This window comes from Phaseolus vulgaris, chromosome 7, assembly GCF_000499845.2.
Source record: "Phaseolus vulgaris cultivar G19833 chromosome 7, P. vulgaris v2.0, whole genome shotgun sequence".
In the NCBI taxonomy this organism is placed as follows: Eukaryota; Viridiplantae; Streptophyta; class Magnoliopsida; order Fabales; family Fabaceae; genus Phaseolus; species Phaseolus vulgaris.
Window position 1 is genome coordinate 28,468,801 of NC_023753.2, and position 22,294 is coordinate 28,491,094.

General features: G+C 35.0%; 1 protein-coding gene across 4 annotated transcripts in view; it reads right to left on the minus strand.

The window, feature by feature from the left end:
- LOC137829680 (piezo-type mechanosensitive ion channel homolog) overlaps window positions 1–21,870 on the minus strand; it is a 35,335-nt gene extending 13,465 nt beyond the window's left edge. Inside the window, exons 1-10 of one of the 4 annotated variants that reach the window (XM_068636547.1) lie at window positions 21,316–21,870; window positions 20,676–20,756; window positions 19,830–19,989; window positions 19,587–19,744; window positions 17,285–17,441; window positions 16,993–17,179; window positions 12,684–12,799; window positions 11,165–11,249; window positions 6,052–6,267; window positions 5,795–5,972 (exon numbers count right to left, since the gene is read on the minus strand). In XM_068636547.1, coding sequence (XP_068492648.1) covers window positions 5,795–5,972; window positions 6,052–6,267; window positions 11,165–11,249; window positions 12,684–12,799; window positions 16,993–17,179; window positions 17,285–17,441; window positions 19,587–19,744; window positions 19,830–19,989; window positions 20,676–20,756; window positions 21,316–21,364 — 1,387 coding nt within the window. In that variant the 5' untranslated portion in view covers window positions 21,365–21,870. Of the gene's footprint in view, window positions 1–5,794; window positions 5,973–6,051; window positions 6,268–11,164; window positions 11,250–12,683; window positions 12,800–16,992; window positions 17,180–17,284; window positions 17,442–19,582; window positions 19,745–19,829; window positions 19,990–20,675; window positions 20,757–21,315 lie in introns of all 4 variants that reach the window. The other 3 variants (XM_068636551.1, XM_068636549.1, XM_068636548.1) reach the window with 3 other exon arrangements.
- Window positions 21,871–22,294: the final 424 nt, after the last annotated feature.

Sequence of the window (22,294 nt, forward strand, 5' to 3'; positions counted from 1 at the left end):
ATCATACCATATCTCTAACAGACATATTTCATGGTTACTTTTTATAATTTTTGTAGGGATTTTTTTTATCGACGTAACGAATGTCACTTTTTGTCCAAAGGTTTTCAGAATTCTTTTCTAATGTCGAATGGGAAAATTAGTGAACAACCTTGACCAGGATTGTTGTGGGCAGTTTGAGCCCAGCAGATTTTTTCATAAGCAACAATCCAAAGTGAGCCAAAAAGAACCTAACTAACAATGTAAAAAAAGAAAAACCTATGATCGATATCAACCATAATAGTTCTGTGAGAATAATCTTTGCTAATGTTAATCAAGAAAAACCCTTATTGATATGAAGAGAAAAAAATCTTCAAGTCTTAACCTCGACTGGAAAACATCACCGGATGATTTTTGAATTATTAAATGTTTATTATTAATATAAATTTTGTATTTGGTGGTAATTAAAATACATGATACCAAACAAGAAAATTAAGAATAAAAAAATAAATATAGGATTAATTTTCCTGGTGTAAAATACACCTTATAAGTTTGTTTATTTATAGATGGAAATAATAACAAAAATTATGGTTAAGCCATTATATTCAACACTCTTGTCAAGCTGGTGCATATATATATCATATGTACCAAACTTGTTATAAATATAATCAATAATAGGTCCCCGCTAATTGATCATTCAAACTAACAAACTCAGTCTTGATGTCTTCAGATATAATATTTTCTCGAATGAAAAGACAATTAATCTCAATATGTTTGGTCCTTTTATGAAAGAGCAACTTTATCACATAAGAGTGACCTTCCAAATTGCAATTTTTTAAGTAGATGTTTAAGCCAAATAAGCTCACAAGTAACTGAGACCATAGCTTTATATTATGCTTCAACACTAGATCTTACCACAACATTTTGTTTCTTGCTCTTCCAAGAAACACTATCCGAAAGTGGATCTTCTATCAAACGAATATCCTACCCAATCAGAATCTGAATAACATACAACTCTACTATGAGTATTGTGACCATATGACAAGTCATTTCCAGAAGAACCTTTAATGTACTTCAATATATGAATGATTGCATTCCAATGATTAACACATGGAAAATTAAGGAATTGACTCACCACACTAACTGCAAATGAAATATAAATATCAGAAGGAGTAACAATAAGATGGTTCAATTTTCCAACTAATATTTTGTACTTCTCAGAATCTAAGAAAGGCTCCCCCAGACTAGATAGGAGTTTGACAATAGGGTCCATAGGTGTGTCAACGAATTTTGAATTCATTAATTTAGTTTCCTCTAAAATATCCAATTCATACTTCCTTTGAGAAATAAAAATACCATTATTGGATTGTGCTACCTCAATCCCCAAGAAATATTTGAGTTTGTCAAGATCTTTAGTCTGAAAGTGATGACAAATATGTTGTTTTATTTGAAATATGTCACGGTAATCGCTACCTATAAGAACAATGTCATCAACATATACTACTCAATAGATACACTCAGCACTCAAGTGACGATAAGAAACTAAATGATCTACCTCACTGCGAGTTATACCAAATTGTTGAACAACACTACTAAACTTTCCAAACCAGGCCTTAGCAAACTACTTGAGGCCATATAAAGATTTGTGAAGATGACATACCAATCCAAAAGACTCTCCTGAGCAACAAAATCAGGAGGTTGCTCCGTATAAATTTCTTTTACAAATTCCCATTAAGAAAAGCATTTTAGATATCCAATTCATGAAGAGGTCATCTTTGAAGAGTTGTCACGACTACGAATAAGCGAACGAAAGTCATCTTTGCCACTAGAGAAAACGTATCACCATAGTGCAAACCAAATATTTGTGTATAACCTTTAGTCACAAGACGAGCTTTGAGATGATCAATAGTACAATCACGACCAACTTTGGTAGCAATAATCCAACCGCAACCAACAACAATTTTTCCGAAAGGTAAAGGAACCACTTCCCAAGTTCCACTATTCTAAAGAGCACTTATTACATCAAGCATTGTCTAACTACCTACGGACTTTGGAATGGACACAGAAAAAATAGACGAAAGACATGAATAAAAAGGTTTAGATAGTTGATGTTAGCTTTAAGCACTATAATGAGGAGATGGATTACAAGTAGAATGTATACCTTTATGGAGGGCAATGGAAAGATCAAGTTCAACCATCAAAGCTGGATAGGGCGGAGGAGTTGGCACTAGAAAAGGATCATCTAGTGGAGGATGGGAAGTCTGACGACAATTGTAAACTTGAAAAGGAGGGGAATCCTTAGATACAGTAGACACAACAAAATTATCAAAGTCAATCGGAATGTGTACTTGATCAGATAAAGAGACACCTGGAGAAGATAAAGACTTAAAATAAAAAGAAGACTCTGTAAAGGTGACATTTGCATAAATGAAATAGCAATTAAGAGAGGGTGAGACCTAGCAAATAATTTATCAAGATCAGGACAAAAATTGTTAAAAAAACGTGTAGACCCAAAAACTTTAAGTGGTAAGAGATGAAGAGGTTCACGAGAAAATAAAATAGAATGAGGAATTTTATTCTCTAAAACGTTAGATGACATGATTAATTAGATAAAATGCACTAAGAACAACATCACCCCAAAAACGTTGAGGAACATCACCATGAATTAAAAGAATGTGAGGAGTTTCAACAAGATTCTTACACTCAGCCACCCCATTTTGTTGAAGCAAATAAGCACATGAGTTTGGTGAAGAATGTCATGAGATTTCATAAAAGTGCTAAAAGAATAAGAAAGACACTCACGATCATTATCACTATGTAAGGTTTGAATCGAAACTCCAAATTAATTTTTAATTTCGTTATAGAAAGATTGATATATAGAAAACAACTCAAAACAAGTTTTCATTAAAAATAGCAGAGTACATCTTGAATAATCATCAATAAAAGTAACAAAATAGTAAAATCCAAAATTAGACTCACATGTCTTGGTCCCCAAATGTCAGAGTAAACAAAGGCAAAAGGGAACACATGTTGTGAGACACGACTGGGAAAAAAGTTGCAACTTTGTTTACCTAAATGACACGACTCTCAAGACAAACTAGACATTTTGGACAATTTTGGAACAAGGTGTTGCATCTTGGCAAGACTATGATGACCTAGTTGAGCATGAAGGAGAGATAGAGAATCCATGACCATGCCAACATGTGCAAATGTTTGTAGGTGATAAAGACCATGAGACTCACATTCAATGTCAATCATCTGTCCCGAACTCCGGTCCTGTAAAAAATAGAATTGAAGAGAGACCTAAGAACATAAAGAACATTATCAATATATAAAGAAGGAAGGAGATGAATAGTTCCAACACCATAGGAAGAGACCCTAGATCCATTAGCCATGGCTACAAATGGTAAGTAACCGGAGGTAGACATAGAAGAGGAAAAAGATTTATTACCAGTAATATGATTTGTGACACCTAAGTCTAGAATCCAAGGACCAAGAGAATTGGACTAAGGCCATCAAATGATGTACCTGAATGTGCAACAGAAGCAATGAACCAGAGTTCTCACAATCCTCATACCATTTAAGAAATTCATTGAAAATGGCAGGCTGGCCGAGGGTATCAAATAAAGTAGGATCCACAGTAGAAGGTTGCACAGGAGCATTTTGGGAAACTACATATCTAGGAGGATGACCATGTAAGGCATAACACCTATTAATTTTGTCACCAAGATTACCACAATTTTGTGACACGCTTTGCTCAGCATGTGAGGGTCAGTGCAATCATTACGTTGAGAGACTAAAGCAAAAGAGAAATCAACAGGAGTATGTGTATCAGTGGTGTGTTTACCTAGTACACACAAAAGGGTAGAAAAGGTGGAAGTAGAATTGGGCACAAAAGGAGATCCCAAAATCTGATCATGAACATGAAAATAATCATCAAAAAGTCCATGTAAGCCCAATAACATGAAGAACTTGGACCTTTGCTCTAGTTCTTGAGAAAGAGTGTAGGCAAGAGACAATAACTCGGTAAAATCGTGAAGTTTACCCATATATTCAGCCATTGTACCATCAAGACATCTAGGAGTAACAACTGTGAGGAGATTTTGACACACCATAAAGACGTTGAGTATCATTGGTGTATATTAACTTTGTTTGTTCCCAAACTTGTGAACACGTCTCATAAGCACGAAAAATTTGTTTGAAATGAGTGAATGGTAGATTTGATAATAATTCATAATTGAACATCAATTTTCAACCAACGGAAAATCTCATGTTTAGCAACATTGGGAACACACTAGGTAAGATGATCAACATAATATTGACTCTTAAGCCATAATTAGTTTCATCCAATTTGTCAATGGAGAGATGAGCAGTGACATAACTAATATAAATAGACAGATCACACTTCGAAAGAAGAAATAAATGAAGAGAGAGAAAATAAAAGAAATCCTAAAAAGAGCAAACGAACTCCGATTAGGATGATGAGGGCAAATACAGAAGGAGGACAGCACGACAATTGTGACGATGGTAATCATCGTAGGACTGAGTGTTAGACGCGTCGCCACGCATGGTGAAAAGCGACAACGATGATGACGCAGCAAGGAGAGGTGCATCAGAGCTCTAATTGTCGCAATCTTTGCGGCGTCGTGATTGCCTCTCAGGCGAACGATGGTGGTGCCAACCCAATCCTCGACGACGACAAAGCAACAATGATGGTGGTCGGGAAAACATTGGTGAATAGTGGGTTCACTGAAAAAAATTGAACCTTAATCCTATATGCTCTAGATACCATATTAAGAATAAAAAGAATAAATATAGGAACAATTTTCCTTGTGTAAAATACATGCATATGGTTGGTTATTTACAAATGGAAATAGTAACATAACAAAATAATATAAACTATGGGCTAAGCCCATTTACATTAAAAAAAAATCAGTAAATTTGAATTGTTTCATCCAAACAAAACATTTAAAAAATGAAAGAAAATTTAATTCAATGTATTTGCATTTCTTGGGAATTTTGAAATTCCCTATCTAGACATATCGTAATTTTTAGGTTTACTTGTTTTACAATGAAATTTATCCCTTGAACAAATTGCATTTGTCTCCTAAAAAATTAAGACAGAACCACCAGGCAATTAAAAGATGCAAAGACAAGATAACAAATACATTAAACTCCCCGAAACAAAGTATTTCAAGCCAAAATGTATATTGCTTCTTAAGGTAATATACAGAAAAGTTGTACAAAATCTTGATAACAAGCTCATTCTTAGAGCAATATGTATCCAACCTATTGAGACTAAGTATTGGTAAAAAAATGTTTGAGAACCCAAATAGACTATAGATTAGGCCAAAGTAAAGCATGTAATAGCTTAAGCAATCCTCACCTTATGAGTTAACTTTTAGAGTTGAGTTAGGTATCATAGTCTATCATAGATCTGATATTGACCACCCAATGAGCTAGCTTTTGGGATTCATTTAGACTTAACCCAAATTCAATAGTATGAAATAAAAACAATAATAGACTTGAGAACTGATGGGAACTTGGGTGAATTGAACTCAACGCATAATGTTTATAATGCATTATGGATTTAAAAAGAATAATAATTTTTTATATTTATTATTGCCAAAAATTTGCATCCCAAATGATTATCAGAAATGAACATGAATACATACATACACACACACATGTTCCACTGTATATGGGCATATAGTCACCAGTAAAAAAGGGTACGACTGTACGTGGTTGAACATAACTCTAAATTAAAGAGGTTTAATAAATTTTTGTGAACAGGTATGACAAGATTGTAATTGATTACCTTTTACTGAAGAATGGTCATTTGACGATTGCCCACCCTCACCAGACAAGTAGAGGAAAACTGAATTGTTCACAAGATTACCTAATGCAACCAAAATTCCAAGACAAAATTGTGCAAGCAAAAAAAATCCAGGTATTGGATAGTGCCACAGTCCTACCATCTCCCAAATCTTCATGTCCTGTAAATATGTAAGAAAACATTTACGAAAGATTGAATGTATGTTCTTCACTTGTAAAATTGTCACCCTAAAAGATTACCCGTCCAAGTTTCCAATTCAGAAATGTGAATGCCACATTAAATATATAAGTGCTAACAGCCCACAAAAGAATGAAGACAAGAAGCAGTCCATTCAGTCTGTGCAAACGAAATAAGGAAGGAAAGGCATAAACAATGTATCCGACATAAGCAAGTAGCCCAAATGCACATAAGCTTGCAAAATGGAAGCTCCAAAAGGAAAGGGCAAACAAGGAGACCTGCAAAATAAAATTAATCTAGGAATTTAATAAACAAATCATTTGGTATTAACTAAAATAAATGCATATGAAACTAGAAATAAGTAGCTGCAAATGCATCAATAGAGATCACGAGTCCTATACCCATTGGACATCTACAATGGGTACTATAGTACCCATATCCATTTACCCAATGAATATGGGGGACATATCTAATGAATGTACGAGAAAAAAGGAGTAAATGTTGGTCATCCAATACATAAATGATCACAGTCGTTTCAATTAGTTATAATCTTAACCATCCATTTGAATTATATGGTCGATATTTGTTCATCTTGTGCTTTCACCAGTGTGTCTCTCTATAGATAGATATACACACATAGAGAAGTAGTACCAAATGACTTTGTTATAAGTTACATAAACTATAACACTAAGCAAAAACCTCTTATTGGATAATTTTATCTAAAAATATGTACTTAGAGTGAAAGTTTCTAATCATATTATATATATATATATATATATATAGAGAGAGAGAGAGATAGACACAAAATAAAGAGGATGAAACGACACTAATATATGTTACACCAACTATTACTGTAAACAATAACTTCTTATTTGATAATTTTATCTCAAAATATATACTTCGATTGGAAGTTCTAATCACAAATTGTTCAATATTCCACTGTACTTCAAAATTAAAGTTATATAAAATTTCATAATATAGGTTTAGTTGCGCATTTTACCACTCAATTGTCCATTATCGTTATTTTACCATCAATTGCCGTTAGAAATCGGTAACACGACAACTTTATAGATGTGAAACTTTGATGTTAATGTGGCAATGGTGTACCGATATGCAATTAAGGGTAAAAAAGAAGGGCAAAGCTTTGAAATTGAGGTAGTAAAATGTGTAAAAATTTGAAATGAGTGATAAAATGTGCAACATTTTAAGAAGTAGGATAGCAACACTTGTTTTATTATTCAAGAACCCAAAAGCTACCAAGTCATTTACCTTATGTATTTGGACCATTTTATGAATTACGAGTCTATTTTTAATTATGATATCTATAATAGTAACTCGAATAGCAACTCTTCCGAGTCGAGTTACGATCCTCAGGTTACGAATTTTCAGACCCTTTCCGATCCGCCTCTGAGTTACGAGTTTGACAACATTGGGTGTCTTCTTAATGAAAAGGTGTATCTGTAACAACCTTCGGGGTTTGAAAAGACTACCAATTCTCTTCTTTGCATGTTACACAAATCTCAATATGATTTAAAACAGACCCCTAGAACCTGGTTTGAAACCTCAAGTCTACTTTTATCCCCAGCCAGCAAATGTGACCCATCTCTCGTTGTTTACATTGATACAATTAACACCATTTATTTTCTTGTGTATATGTTAGGCAGGAAAATAAGGACAGCACTTGGAGGGTGTATCATGGAAGGAAATTTAAAAATAAGGGTTAAGCGGGTTAGTTAGCTGTTAGGAAGGGGTCTTTAAATAAGGACCAACCTGCTGTGGGGAGAGGTTAGTTGAATTGTTGTGTAAAGTTGACAGGAATAACCCTGTGTGAAAGGAGCTATTCTCCTTTGTAATTCCTTTGGGAGTGTTGATCTGTATTGTAATAAAACAATTATCTTTCTTCTTGTTGTGTTTGGGAGAGATTCTGGGTTTCCTGTTTGGGAACCTAACAGTTTGGTCTGACCTGCCGGATCTGAAAAGCATTGAGGGAAGAAGAAAAGATGGAACAAAGGACGGCAGCAGTAGAGAAACTTACCAGCGAACAAGAGAAATGGAATTCTGAAATAAGAGCGAAAATTCTGGGGTTGAAAGAAGGCATGTTGGAGTTGAAAGAAATCAAAGAAATGTTGCAGGATCTCAAGAAAGGAGACAGAAGGTCGAAAGGGGGAGAGAGTTTGGTGAATGGTGAGGAAAGAAGGGAGGAACCATCAAGACAGGAAAACCAGTGGGAAAAAGAGAATGAAGGAGAGATGAAGTTGTGGACTAGGAGAGTGGAATTACAGGTTTTTGAGGGCGTGGACCCAATGGGTTGGCTGGCCAAAGCTGAAAAATTCTTTGAGGTGCAGAATTTGACAGCCGAGGAAAGATTAAAACTGGCCTTCATCAGTATGGAGGGAAGCACGAGTCCTTGGTTCAGTTTTTGGATAAAGAACTCCAAGAATCCTTCTTGGTAAGAGTTTTCTATGGCGCTGAATAGGACGTTTGGGGGAAAGGAGAGAAGTTCTGTTTTTGAGAAGCTGGAAAGATCAAACAAAATGGAAGAATTGATGAATACATTCAAGACTTTGAGTTGTCACAAGCACAGCAGACAGGGGAGGAACAACTGTTGGGGTATTTTTTGTTGGGTTACAGTCCAAGATTCGTAACCAAATCAAACCGCATGACCCCAAAGAATTGATGAGAGCCATGGAGATTGCGCTGGATGTTGAGGAGTCATTCAGAGAAGAAAAAACTGGCAGCATTGGGCAGAGGAATAATGCTTCTTTTGGGCGTTAACAAGGAGGTATCGGGATAACAGGCCACACAGATTTGCATAAGGAGAATAGTGAGCCAGTCTCGACTAGTTTGGCTAGCACAGCAAGGAAGGAGTCTTCTTCAAATAGAGAGTTTCGGCCAGGAGAAGGATCCAGAAACAGGGGGTCTAGGACCCTTCCCTATCCCGAATATGTGAGAAGGGAAGAGGGAAAATGTTTCCATTGTGGAGGGGCGTACGGTCCTGGGCATCGCTGCCCTGAAAAGAATTTGAGGGTAATCATCTGCGCAGAAGATGAGGGAGGCCCTACAGAGGTGGATCATTGTGTTTGGGGACAGATTGAGGAAAATTTGGAGAGAGAAGAGGAAAGGGAGTGTCTACATATGGATTTATCCATTTTTTCTGTTGGGGGTTTAACACAACCCAACACCATGAAGTTACAAGGAAAGTGAAGGGAAGTATAGCGCTTGTGTTGATTGATAGTGGGGCTAGCCACAATTTCATATTTGTCAAGTTGGTTAGCCAATTGGGATTACCGGTTGAGTCCACACCATCGTATAATGTGAGGTTAGGTGATGGCCATAAGAAAAGGGCAGTGGGTTCTATCAAGGGGTGAAGGTGAAGTTGGGAAATTATAGGTTTGAGGAGACATTTTTTCTTTCTGAGTTAGGAGGGGTGGATGTGATCTTGGGAGTAGCATGGTTGGCAACGTTGGGTGATGTGAAAGTCAATTGGAAAACGTTGACTATGAATTTCTGCATTAACGGCCAGCAGGTGCAAATTAGAGAAGATCCCAAGTTATCTAGGACTTTGGTGACTCCTAAAGCTTTAAAAAAAGAGACGGAGATCGAAGCGGTGTCCCTCATATGGGGACTAGAGAGCGTTGACCAGCCCAATGCATATCAGACCGAGAGTGACAAGAAGATGGTGGGGCTAACGTGGAAGCAAACAACAGAATTAAAAGATGTTTTGAAGGAATGAACAGGGGTTTTTGAAGAAACCAAGCAATTGCCACCCAACAGGGAGATTGATCATAAAATCCCAATTAAAGCTAGGATATCCTATTAATGTGAAGCCATGTAGGTACCCACATCTGCTAAAAACGGAGATAGGGAAACAGGTTGACAAAATGCTGAAGGCAGGGATAATCAGACCCAGCAACAGCCCGTATTCAAGTCCTGTAATCCTAGTAAAAAAGAAAGATGGCAGTTTGAGGTTTTGTGTGGATTATAGGGCCTTGAACAACGAGTGTTGTAACGATTTATATCACATGGGTAGAGAATTGTATTGTATTCTAAGATACGAATAGTGTACTGTATGATACAAAACGTGTACCATAAAATAACTACTAACATGGTTCTTACTATATTTTGTGACAACTTGACTACAATTGCTCTCTCTGATAATTCCATTCTTTAGGCTCTAACCAAGCATATGGAGCTGGATATATTCTTCCTTCGAGAGTCATTAACAACACTCTAAAAGTTCTGCATATACCACCTCATCAACAATATGTCAATGTCCTCACCAAATCTCTTTCTCCTACACGGTTCCAGTTTTTCAGAGACAAACAGAAAGTGACTTCTTCAGCTTGAGGGGGTATGTCAGAATAGATAGCCGTTAAAGTTGTGTGTCAACATTCTTTATAGGTTTGCTATTTGTATTTCTTATACAGTAAGTCATATTTTTATTGGTTGTAACTGTCAGTAGTTGATGTTAGTTGATTAGTGTCCAGATAAATTGAATCTAGACAATCTTATTTTCTATAAATAACTTTGTACTCTTCTATGGTTCAGTAAATAAAGCATTAAGATTCAATCTGCTTTTCTCTCTCAGATTATCTTTTCTATAGAACTTTAACATATGGACAGGATAGATGATGGATAAATGGATTGCTTTACCACCCCTAATAAATATATGCAAAAAAATACATATCGTCATTTGGCATCTTATTGTGTTGTGTTTAACTTTAGAAGAATGATTTTGTATGTAATATTGTGTCTTGTTTGGTGTATTTTTAATGAGTGCTCTTTATTTTAAAATGACACTTATGTTTTATTAGTTCATGAATAAGGGATTAAGGGAACTCATATTTCAATTAACTAAAATTCAAGTAATTAGGAAGGTGTGGTGATCTAGGCACCTAGAGGGTACAAGACTGGGGATTAACATTCTTACCCATTTCAGTATGCCTAGATCCCACCAATTGTCATCCCCAATCCTAAACAAGATAATTTACCTAACATAAAGTGTGCACACACGGATATATGAATGCAATTTTCTCTTAAAAGTTAACTTAAAAATAGGCTATAAAAGTACATCAATGGAGGAAAAGAAAGACTGTAATAAAGAGAGTCACAACTCTAAGATCATTCATCATCGATAGTAGAAAGCAGATTATAACATGTTTTAAGAATATATACCGGGAAACCATACGTGAAAAAGTTGATACTGAAAGTTCGAAAAACAGCTCCTCTGAGTAAAACATTTGTATGTCTCACACCAGATCTGCACATTTAATAAAGGTACTCAGCAAGTTTAAAGCCAAAATCCACATTCCCAAAGAAAAATCTGGAAACAAAAAGTGAGATGTAAATGTAAAACAATAATATTATTCAATTAAAATAAGCAAAATTGACACATTAGTCACCAGTGACCATATTTCTCTCAACTTCATTTTTCAAAAGGTTAGACGTAGATAAAATGTCCATGTAGAATCAAAAAGATCAAATAGTAAACCAAACATTGCCCATATTGAATATGTAAAACAAACAAGAGTCATGTCATAGACTAGAGTATGACTTAATTATACTAGGCCTAAGCCTTATCCTACTATTGGTTACATGGATCACACAATGATATTAGACTCAATTAAAGGCCAAATCATTAGAGATAACATTCACCTGTAGACTTTAAAAATAGACATAGAATGTAAAGAAGAAACAAAGGAATAGTAAAAATAAGATGAACAATCATAATTAAAAGTAAAAACATATAAAGAATTATGGTTACGAGATGACCAAATCCCTTTCAAGATGGCAAATGGGAAAGTTAGACGTTGATGGAGAGTCATTTGGAACAAAATATGACGTTGAAGGTTGGTTAGTAGATGGTAAATAGGTGATCTCAACTAAGCAAACATCAACACAGACAAGATGTCGTTGAAGACAAAAGTAATGATAACCTTTTGAAAGACGACATATCCAGGGAAGAGGCAATTGAAATACTAGGCAGAAATTGTCTTCAGTTGGAATGAGATCATGGGAAAAATAGGTAGAACCAAAGCCATGAAGAGAAATAGTGTACAGAGCCTACTAAAGGTACAGGATGAAGTAAGGAACTTGGTTTCAATAACAAATGAAGGCATGCACTTGATTAAATAGCATTGTAAGAAATGCATCATCCCAAAAGTGAAGAGGGACATTATAGTAAAAATGAGTTGTTTCAACCAGGTGAAAAAAAAAATTGTTTAAACAACATTTTACTGTGGTGTGAGGGATGTTACAAGAAAAACTCTTTCCTTTTTACTCATTCTAGTGTTGAGTGTGACACTTGAAGCTTTTAGGTTGCATTACGCACCTCAAGGCCTACCATACTAAGCTTTATGAAAATATTTCCATTGTTTGTTTTCATTAAAGCATAGTTCTTTTCATACACAATAAAAGGTAAGGCTGGGTTTGGATTGATGAAAATAGATGGAATGGCCTTAGTGGTACAGTTTGCAGTGTATTAAGTGTAGGATGGAATGAAAAGAAACCTTAGAAAATCTATACCATTTCATTTCATATAACATTTATCTCTACCATTCTATTCACTTCGCAAAAAAATGGAATGGAAATTTTCCTTCATGTAGTATACACTCATCATTTACAGGTGCTAGAACATATCTTTGAAAAGAAATAACGTAAAGCAAATTACAAAAGTATATTTCTTTTATATTACCTTGACTCACGAATGAAAAATGAATGCTTAGAGGGAAGCAGTTGCTCAGTCAGTGTACAGTCTGTTCTGGAAATAATAAAACCCATCTCCTCCAAATCAGATTTAATAAAAGACAGCTGCACCACAAGAACGAATGTTAGTCAAAGAAAGAGTAAAGTGAATCAGTGAATCAGTGAACTAAAATAATAAGGGAAAAGGAACTGTACTGTCATATATATATATATATATATATTGTATAAAATAAATATGCTAAATTGTAATTATGGTCCCCCTTTAATTTTTCATCTGTGATTTTAGTTCCCTTGTTTTTTTTTTTTCTACAATTTTAGTCCCCATATTTCAAACAATCCCCATTCTGATCCAATCTTCAATTTTACATACATTTTATTTCTTTTATTTTTTACAATTTCATTGATTAAATTATTTCCAATGGCATTTTAAACGAAGATTGTTCAAAAGTATACTCTTCAGTTTGGAACTTGAAATATTGGTACTTCGATAATTCTATGGACGACAACAAGGAGGAGCTAGACGAATAAACAGATGAAAGTGAAAAGGAATAGATTCAAAGAATGTGACATCTAAAGAGATCAAATAGTGGTGAAGATGGGGGAGAAAAACATTTGTAATGTTTTTGGGGCCTAAAGCAGTTGAGGAAGATACATTTGTGAGATCAGGGTGAAAATATTATCAGAATCGGGAGTGAGATTATGAACAAAACAAGTACAAAGACTCAAGGAGTAGAGGGGTGGTGAGTGAAGGGTATTAGAATAGGTATTAAATATAGTTAGAAAGTAGTTGTATTGGAAAATTGCTATATGTTGTACCTATGAGATGCGTCTATCTTTGTACCTAGGACTCTAGTTTTGATCTTTGTGTTTCTCCCTCTACTCATTGTATCATAATTCAATCGATATAAATATGAGAACATATGAGATGAGTGTTTAAGCTCTCTCAAATATAGCAGTCTCTTTTATTTATCTCAACTTGGTATCAGAGCGGGTTGATCCCGCTTTGCTGATCTCAGTCTTCGGCGAAATATCCAATGTTCGTTGTCGTCCACCATTGTCGCAGTTTTCTCTAGTAACTACCTGATCTGGAGCGTCTCTCCTAGAGACGGCCAACCCGGTCGGTCCTGAAAGCTAAAACAACTCCACTCACCACCACGTCCACGCGTTGTCGTCATCACACTGAAGCACCATCACATCTCCTCCATAGGGCTCATCGAACCTCCTCATCTTCGTTATGATTGTTGGTTCTTCATTTTTGGCGTGGTTGAAGGTCAAACCTATGGTTCTCCTTTTGTCTCTTATTAGTAATCTCCTCTGTCAATAAAAATGGCTTTTGGACTTGTTGTCTCTAACTCTAGAACTCCTACCATTACCTCTAAAAAACTGAATGGAAAAAACTATCTCTCTTGGTCGGCATCAATTTAACTTTGGTTCCATGGCCAAGGTTTTCACGATCACCTTGAACAAAACAAGAGTAATGTGCCATCTGATCAAGCTGAACCATAGAAGAGAATTGATTTTCAGTTTTGTGCATTACTATGGCAATATGTGGAACCCTCTTAGAACATTTAAAATGTGCAACTCTTTTTGGAAAAAGGCTCAGAATATATTTGCAAATGATATTTAGCACCTTTACGACTCTACCAATAAGCTTGCTTCTCTTAAGCAAACAGACCATGACATGTTGTCTTTTATGAGTGAAGCCCAATCTGTTGTTAGAGAATTAAAGATGCTTTTAGAGGTTGAGTCATTAGACGAGATCAAGAAGAAGATGGACAAATTCTATATGGTGACGATCCTTCGTGCCATATATCCAGACTTTGAACATGTTAGAGATGAACTTTTAACAAGACACGAAATCCCATTCATGGATGCTTGACAACACAACTCCTTCAAGCTCCAACTCTTCAAAGCAGGAATGTTCAACAACCTGTGGAATCTTCTGTCATGGTTTCCACACCTGGAAGAGGAGGACGAAATGCTAGAGGAGGACGTGGTGGTAGGGGACAATGGATCACAAGAATCATGACTGATTGAGAGATCATGCCTTTGCTCATGAAATCGACAAATCACGATCCATTTGTGTAGCATAGGGTTCAAATTACCCAACTCATGTAATTAGGCTTTTTAGGCTAGGTTTATGATACCAAAACTCGCAAATAAAAGGATGGCCCCTTTTCCCCAAGGTAACCAAATCAATGACACTACTATCACCATTGTCATCGTCAACAATTGCAACACTCATGTTCTTGTCATTGACGCTTGCTTCATCTTCAACATCCCTGACGCTACTTTCATTGTCATAAATTATTGTCTCCATCTCCAACCCTCTTCTATCCTATAAATTTTTTTTCTTGATACCATTTTAGACTTGGAGAGTATTCTATTCTATTTAGAATTTGAAGAAAAAAACGGCATCAGATGAAGAAAAAAAATAGCAAAAATGACAAATAGATGGACCAATAGAAGGAGGAGGACTATACTTAAACGTTTTGGTAAATAGTCATAAGGGAATTGCCTTTTTGAAGTCTCTTGATGTCTTTGTCATATGTAAGACAATTGAAAAAAAATTCAAGATGTTGGATGATGTTGCAACTGATAATGTTGCAAATGACAAGGTAGTTGGAAACTTCTTGATGTGAAAGAGAAAGAAGTTACATTGGACACCTTGTGCAACTCATTGCAATGATTATTGTTGAAAGATTTTGAAAAAAAAAACACTTCATCAAGAAACAATAGCAAGTGCTAAAAATATCACAACCAACATCTATTTGAGGACTAGTCACAAATTTACTAAAGGAATGGATTTGATAAGACCAAACAATACTCATTTTGTTACTTCTTATTTGACTTTGGGAGGCTTGTATGAAAATAAGGGATCACTTATTAGAATGTTTGGATCCAAGGAGTCACAATCTAGTCAATTTGTTAAGGCTGAAGATATAGTGCTTGTGGAAAATTTCACTTGTTTGATTTTCTAATTAATTATTTTTATCTTTCTCAACTAAACTCCCCTTTGGGAAATCATTTATCAAAGATGGGACAACCAATTGCATAGGGCATTGCATGTTGTAGGCTATTATCCTAATTTTAATATGAATGATTTCCTTAGACAGTTTGTCTGATAAATAATTATGAGTTTATTAGTTATTATGAGTAATTTTATGACATGAAAACCTATTTTTAGTTGTGCTATGAATTGAATATTAATATTTATGATTTATTCTCATATATTCATAACTCTTACAAATCAAGTTATGATCTTTTATCCCCTTTCCAATCTACTTAGGATCCTCAAATTTAACAACAATGATTAAAGCCACTACTCCATCTCAAGCTCTTAAATGCAACAATATTTACATAGTAGCACATCATTACTTCACTTTGTTCCACCACTGTAGTGGCCACTCCAACCAATATTGACTACTATATATCAAGTTACACTGACCCCACTTTTAACCAAACTTGTAATCAAAACACACTTGTAATTTTGTAAGTGGGTATGATACTCATAACAAAACATGTGATCCACATTTTAAACGAGTCTATGAACACTCCACCACATCCTCCCCATTGTCTTTCTTCACGTGCAAAACCATCCAAATTGCCCCTCACCTAATTATTAAATGCAAGCTACCATCTATTGCTACTTGTTGCATCAAGTTCAAGGCATATCTAACTTGTTCTTGATGTGAATTTTAAGGGTCACCACATCTGTTACATCCATTACTACTATGTACTTAAACCTCCCTCAACCTGAGGACAACAAATCCCCCATTTACCTGATTGCATTTGCTACTGAATGAAATATAATCAACTAATGATAACCTAATGATAGCTAGCCCTTTAGCATCAAAATCACAACTATAATTTACACAGATCAAAATTATGAAATGAAAATCCACTCTAGCATTTCTAATGGGCTAATGCATCTCAAGAAATACTACAACTTCACTGTGTTAGCACCATTATTATTTTACACTGGTTAAACAAATGGGGTGAAATGGTACCTAAAAAACTTTAGGTCATCATAAGCCTATCAATGTGCAAAAAGAGAAATACAATACTATCAAGTGGAAAAAAGAGCAATAGAGTAATCAACAACATAGGTATTGTCAAGTTTGGTACAATTCTAGATTCAGCCTCTACAACATTAAGAATAAAATATATCATAAGTGGTTTATGAGAGAGTGGACCTACTTTACCTAAATATTAAAATGTGAAAGCCCGAATGTGCTTAACTAGTCTTTTCCAACCATCTTCAGTATTAAAAATAAAATAATAACACAGATACATACCATTGTATAGTAAAACAAAAGAGAAATGCTGGAACAAACTTGAGGCCACTCAGAATTGGCAGATATTTTGTAAAGACCAATTAAATCAGCCATCCAATGAATCATACTTGGAAGTTCCATGGGAAGCTGATATATGTAGAGCAGGAATATATTAAAACCTGCGTACAACTGAAGAAGCCTCCACCACCTATAGAACCAATTGCTCAGACGTAAGCCCATAAGACACTGAAAGCATCAAATACCCTAAAGGTATTATGAAAGTGCATAAAGAAAAAATCAGATAAAAAATCACCTGAAAAGCCCAAGAAAATTGCTTGTCAGGGACCAATCGACTAGACCAACACAGCTACCAATGAAAAAAGGTAGTGAGGCCCATGAAGGATGGCTAATTCCAACAACTAGCTGAATGGCAGGCAACAGCAAGCAAGATGCCACCCGAAGGTGAGAACCTTCAATACAAAAAAACAGAGTATTCAATGGCATTATTTGCAACAATATGTGGTTGTCAGAATGACAGCTATAAATAAACATATTGAGGGGATAAAAAGATTCAACAAAACAAAACTAAAATAGACAAGTTAAAAACGAGACAATTACAAACAGCTTACATAGTACTTACCCAAGTATTAAACAACTAAACATGTGTGAGTGATTAAGTAATGATAATACAACTATGGCTTTGAATGGTAAACTAGAGTTGTGTAGGATAGGAAAGCTTTGGAGCCTCATGGTTTCCATTTTCCGTAAAACAGAGTATATGGAATCTTAGTTGAGCGAAACACACACTAGCATTGTATTAGAGGTAAAAATAAACTTAAGCATCTTGAATCTATAATCCAAAATATTCAAGAAATGATGACATGTAAATCATAAAATTCAAGTGGGGTGGACGAATGGAGGAATGTATTTTGTGTTACTTGTGACTGATCAAAAGAAGTCTCTCAAACTACAAAAGGTAAATCTTATCACAGCCATACAACAAGCTATGCTTCATGGTAATCAGTTTTGAGCAGTCAAGTGACATCAAGCACATAAGCTAAATGTTGCAAAAATATGAATGTTCGGTTGACTGAGTGGATATACAATAAATTCAAGTAGGATTCATGCTAATAGGAAAATAAGGTTCGATAACAAACTATGATGGTTTGCCCATGTATAAAAAAGAACAAAAAAGGCCCCACTGATGATGGTTGATCAAATACATAATATCCTAATAATGCAAGGTGATCAAAACACTAGGTGAAACCATTAAAAAGGATATAAACCTAAAATGGTCTATCTGCAAACTTAATTTCTTTAAACCCTTTAAGAGGGTATTGAGCATGTGTTCGTCAGGAAGTTTCACATTGATTACAAATAAAGACATTTCATAATATATGAGTAGATGCAAACCTCACTTTATAAGCCGGTTTTATAAGGTTGAGTTAGGCTTAAAGTCCACTTTTTAATAAATCTCATTATGATAGACTTGCCTTCCTAATAGGCATATGCAAAGAAGGGTGTTGGGAAGTCCCACATCACCTGTGTCAATTTTTGGAGTACAGCTTATATATTTGTTAGACAACTTTGCCTAATATCAATTGGTTTTAAGATGAAATCTGATAGTGTTTAGTCTGGATGAGGATATTTATGCTCCATCCACCATCTCGTACTATTTGCCTAGTTTAAAGACTAACAACCACATTGGATACAATTATACTATTTCACATGGGATCACATGTTATCTAAATCTTTCCTTTTATTGGCACTATTTTTTTCTCTCCATGGACAAACCAAATGTTCATCAAAAACACCAAACAAGTTAATCCTGATATATTAGAAGCTGGCGGGCAATGCAAGAACAAATGAGAACAAGATTCAGAACCCAATTGGCACATCATTAACAACAACCCTCCAAACAAAGGATTTAAAGTTGGAATGAGCATCAAATACACTTATAAAGTGGAAGGAAACATCAATGGGAGAATTGGAAGCAGGATTTGGAAGAAAGTGAACCCCCGATGTCTAGGGACCAAATCTCTTATTTGAATTAGAAGAGAGATTAATAGAGCCCGATGTTCAAAGAATCCCCTATCATTTGAATTCTAAAGTGAAAAATCCACAATACAGTTGAGTGGGATAAAGAATAAAACTTAATAACAGGGGTATTGGACAACGAAGAGATATGAAAAGTCTAGAAAATGCATGAGAAAGACGAATATTAGTATCCAAAGAACCTTCCAAATATTAAAATGGGATCCATTACCCAAATCTAATGAAATGGGAGAAGTAAAAAAACTAAATAAGCATAATCATGTCATATAAACTTTCAGGGCCTATCATGCAAAGCATTGACTTAGAAGAGATGAGCATATCATCCATTAGAATGTAAAGCATACTTCAAATAATTAGCACCTTTACGTCAATCAACCAAGAAAAACGTTGTTTGCCACAAAAAATAACTCAAAGAAGAATGCACATTTATTTGCATCAGCACGAGATGACATCCATATGCCAACACTGGACATTTCATATTGTGTGTTCACATCTCATACATGGCAATCATAATACAAGAGAACAAAGAAACAAAAGGATGAAAGAAACTACTTACAAACCTATATGTTCTATAATTGATAAGAAATGACCCCAACACCAATCTTGCCATGTTTTCAGAAAATGTCTCTTCCCGTATATATCAACCAACGCAACAAGAAGAGCTAGCAGTTGTATAACCAAGAAATAAATTACATAGGGAGATTTCCATGACTGAACTCTGCAAGAGCACACCCCAGAATTAACAAATCAGTATGCTTATAAAAGGGGAAATCAGGAATAAATGAGAAATACAATAATCTCACATCATAAACCCAATCAACTTTGCCCACCAAGCTTGTGGCACACTCTGTGACATTGGCTGAGCAGCCCATATTACCAAATAAGTCACTAAAGAAAGTATTGCAACTACAGAAAAGATAACAATTGGCCACAGTAACAAAATCCTCCTGCGGAAATGAAATCCTACAGCAAGAAAACAGAAATGGTAGTAATTAAATACAACACGAATTAGTAAACCTTGGTATCCAGATACCAATAGGCAGCTTCAACAATCATCAACCCATATGAATAATTCTGTGCACTTGCTATCACAAGGACCAATAGCACCTAATAAACATAAACTTTCAAAAGGAGATCTACCAAGTCAACTTTCAAATAGAAGCAACTCCAACTCACTCAATGAATTCTGTTTCAATAAAAAAAATTAAAGGGGTGTGATTGAATAGATTGACACAATTACATCATTGATTGTCAATCTGTTCCTTATTTTTTTTCTTTTCTTTGGTTCCTATTCATAAATCCTTGAAAATCATAAAAATGACTATATTTCTTACTGAATATTGGAAAAAAATGTTGGGAGGAACTCAGTCTGAAGATAATCTGTGCGGGCTAGCCTAACAAATAACAATTATAAGTATTAAAAAAATTACTAGGAGAGACAAATTCATTGTTAATCTGCAAATGACAAACAGAATCTGTCAACTAACCAGTAATAAAAGAGAAGGGGAAGAGAGAATAGTTCTCTTCAACGTAGAGTTCTCATGGTAAGGTCGTCATTTACAAATTGTGGTAAAATATTAAAATTATAGTTAAATACTTTAAAAGAAACAATAACTTGGAAACCAAACAGAAAGAACTAAGCAGCTTACCTAATTGTGATACATTGTACAGAATGAGAAGAAAGGCAACCAAATCAACAAGAGAGATCAAACTCCAGTTGATTAAAGCAGCTGCAGGCAAGAAGAGCAGACAATAATCAGCACATGCTTCAATAGCGGAGTACATATCCCATACATGTGTCTACTTTACATAAAGAAACCTAACATAAAAAGGTAATTGAAAACAACATTTAAAAAATAAATATTCTTCCTTTAATTGTTTACCGAGAGTAGTAATAATCTTCCTTCTAAATCTTGAGACTAAGAAATAAAAATATAAAATATATATGTGGATACTGCCCAATCGCTAGTGTCTACTCACTCTCACTTCAAAATTAATAATAAATTATTCACTGTAACAGCATCTAGTGATTAACGAATTCACAGTGCTTCTAATCTAGTTAGTCCAGAATCTTCCAAGTGCAATATTATAGATTTTATGACGACGCGAACTTCACTAGGTTAAAAACAATAACTGTATAAAATCAAATCAATCAGTAATGACGAACAACCTATGCTGCCAACTTCGTATATAATATATTACAAGTTTTAGCGACCAAAACTAAATTCAATCCAACTAAGGAGCTCACTCTCACTTCCTTGAGAAAACACAAATTGCAAATAACGGTACCTGACAGAAGCAGTGAAGGCAGCACGAAGCCGGCGAGAAACTTTTCCATTGAATTCGGGGTCAAACACGGCGATCACATCGAGATTCAAATCAATCAAACAGCTGGTACGATATTCGATCGTTTTTTCGTGAAATGAGTTTTTCCCGAATCGCGAGTACTTTCCGGCGCTATGGGAAAAACTCGCCGCAAACTACCGCCAACTCAAGAAAACGGAAATGTTGGTTTCACGCTTCTCTTCTCTTCGCTGCACAGTTTCAGTTCGTCCCAATTTTTTGCAGATAAGATGCTCTTACAAAACACACAGAATTGAGAGCTCCGTTGATCATGAATTTTCTAAAATAACAAGCCACCAAGATAATAATAAATAAAAATTATTATTATAGGATAAATAAATAAATAAATAACAAACGATTTTTAGCCAAAATCGTGCTACGCAAGGAGGAAGAAGAAAGAAAGCAAATATTGCTGAAAAGTTAATAATTATGCGACTCAGGTTGCTGCGATTGTCCAATAAGAAAATTTCTTGTATAAAATAAAATAAAAAATGAATTGTTTTCGATTCTCGTGCTTTGGAATCACGTTGCTTGTGCCTGAAGCCGGTCATGTGGCAGGGTACTATGGTCATTTCATCATTTGAGACGTTTTTATTTTGGTGCCACATTTCCTTTTAAAACCATTACTCGGCGCTCAAAAATATTTTAACGGACCACAAGAGTACCAAATTTTCTCTTGTTAACCTACCAGTCTTCAACCTACAAGTCTCAGGGATTCGTGGAACAAAGGATAGAAGTGTCTTTTGCCAAAATATGTTGTTTTATTGTCTAATTACCACTATAAATTTATTAACTTTTATAATAATTGTCTTAATTCTTAAATATGTTTTAAATTTCATGAAGAATTTTTTATTTTGATTCGTAAAAAAATATTTATACTTTATCTCAAAAATTCAAAAAATGATTATTTTTATTCTAATATTAT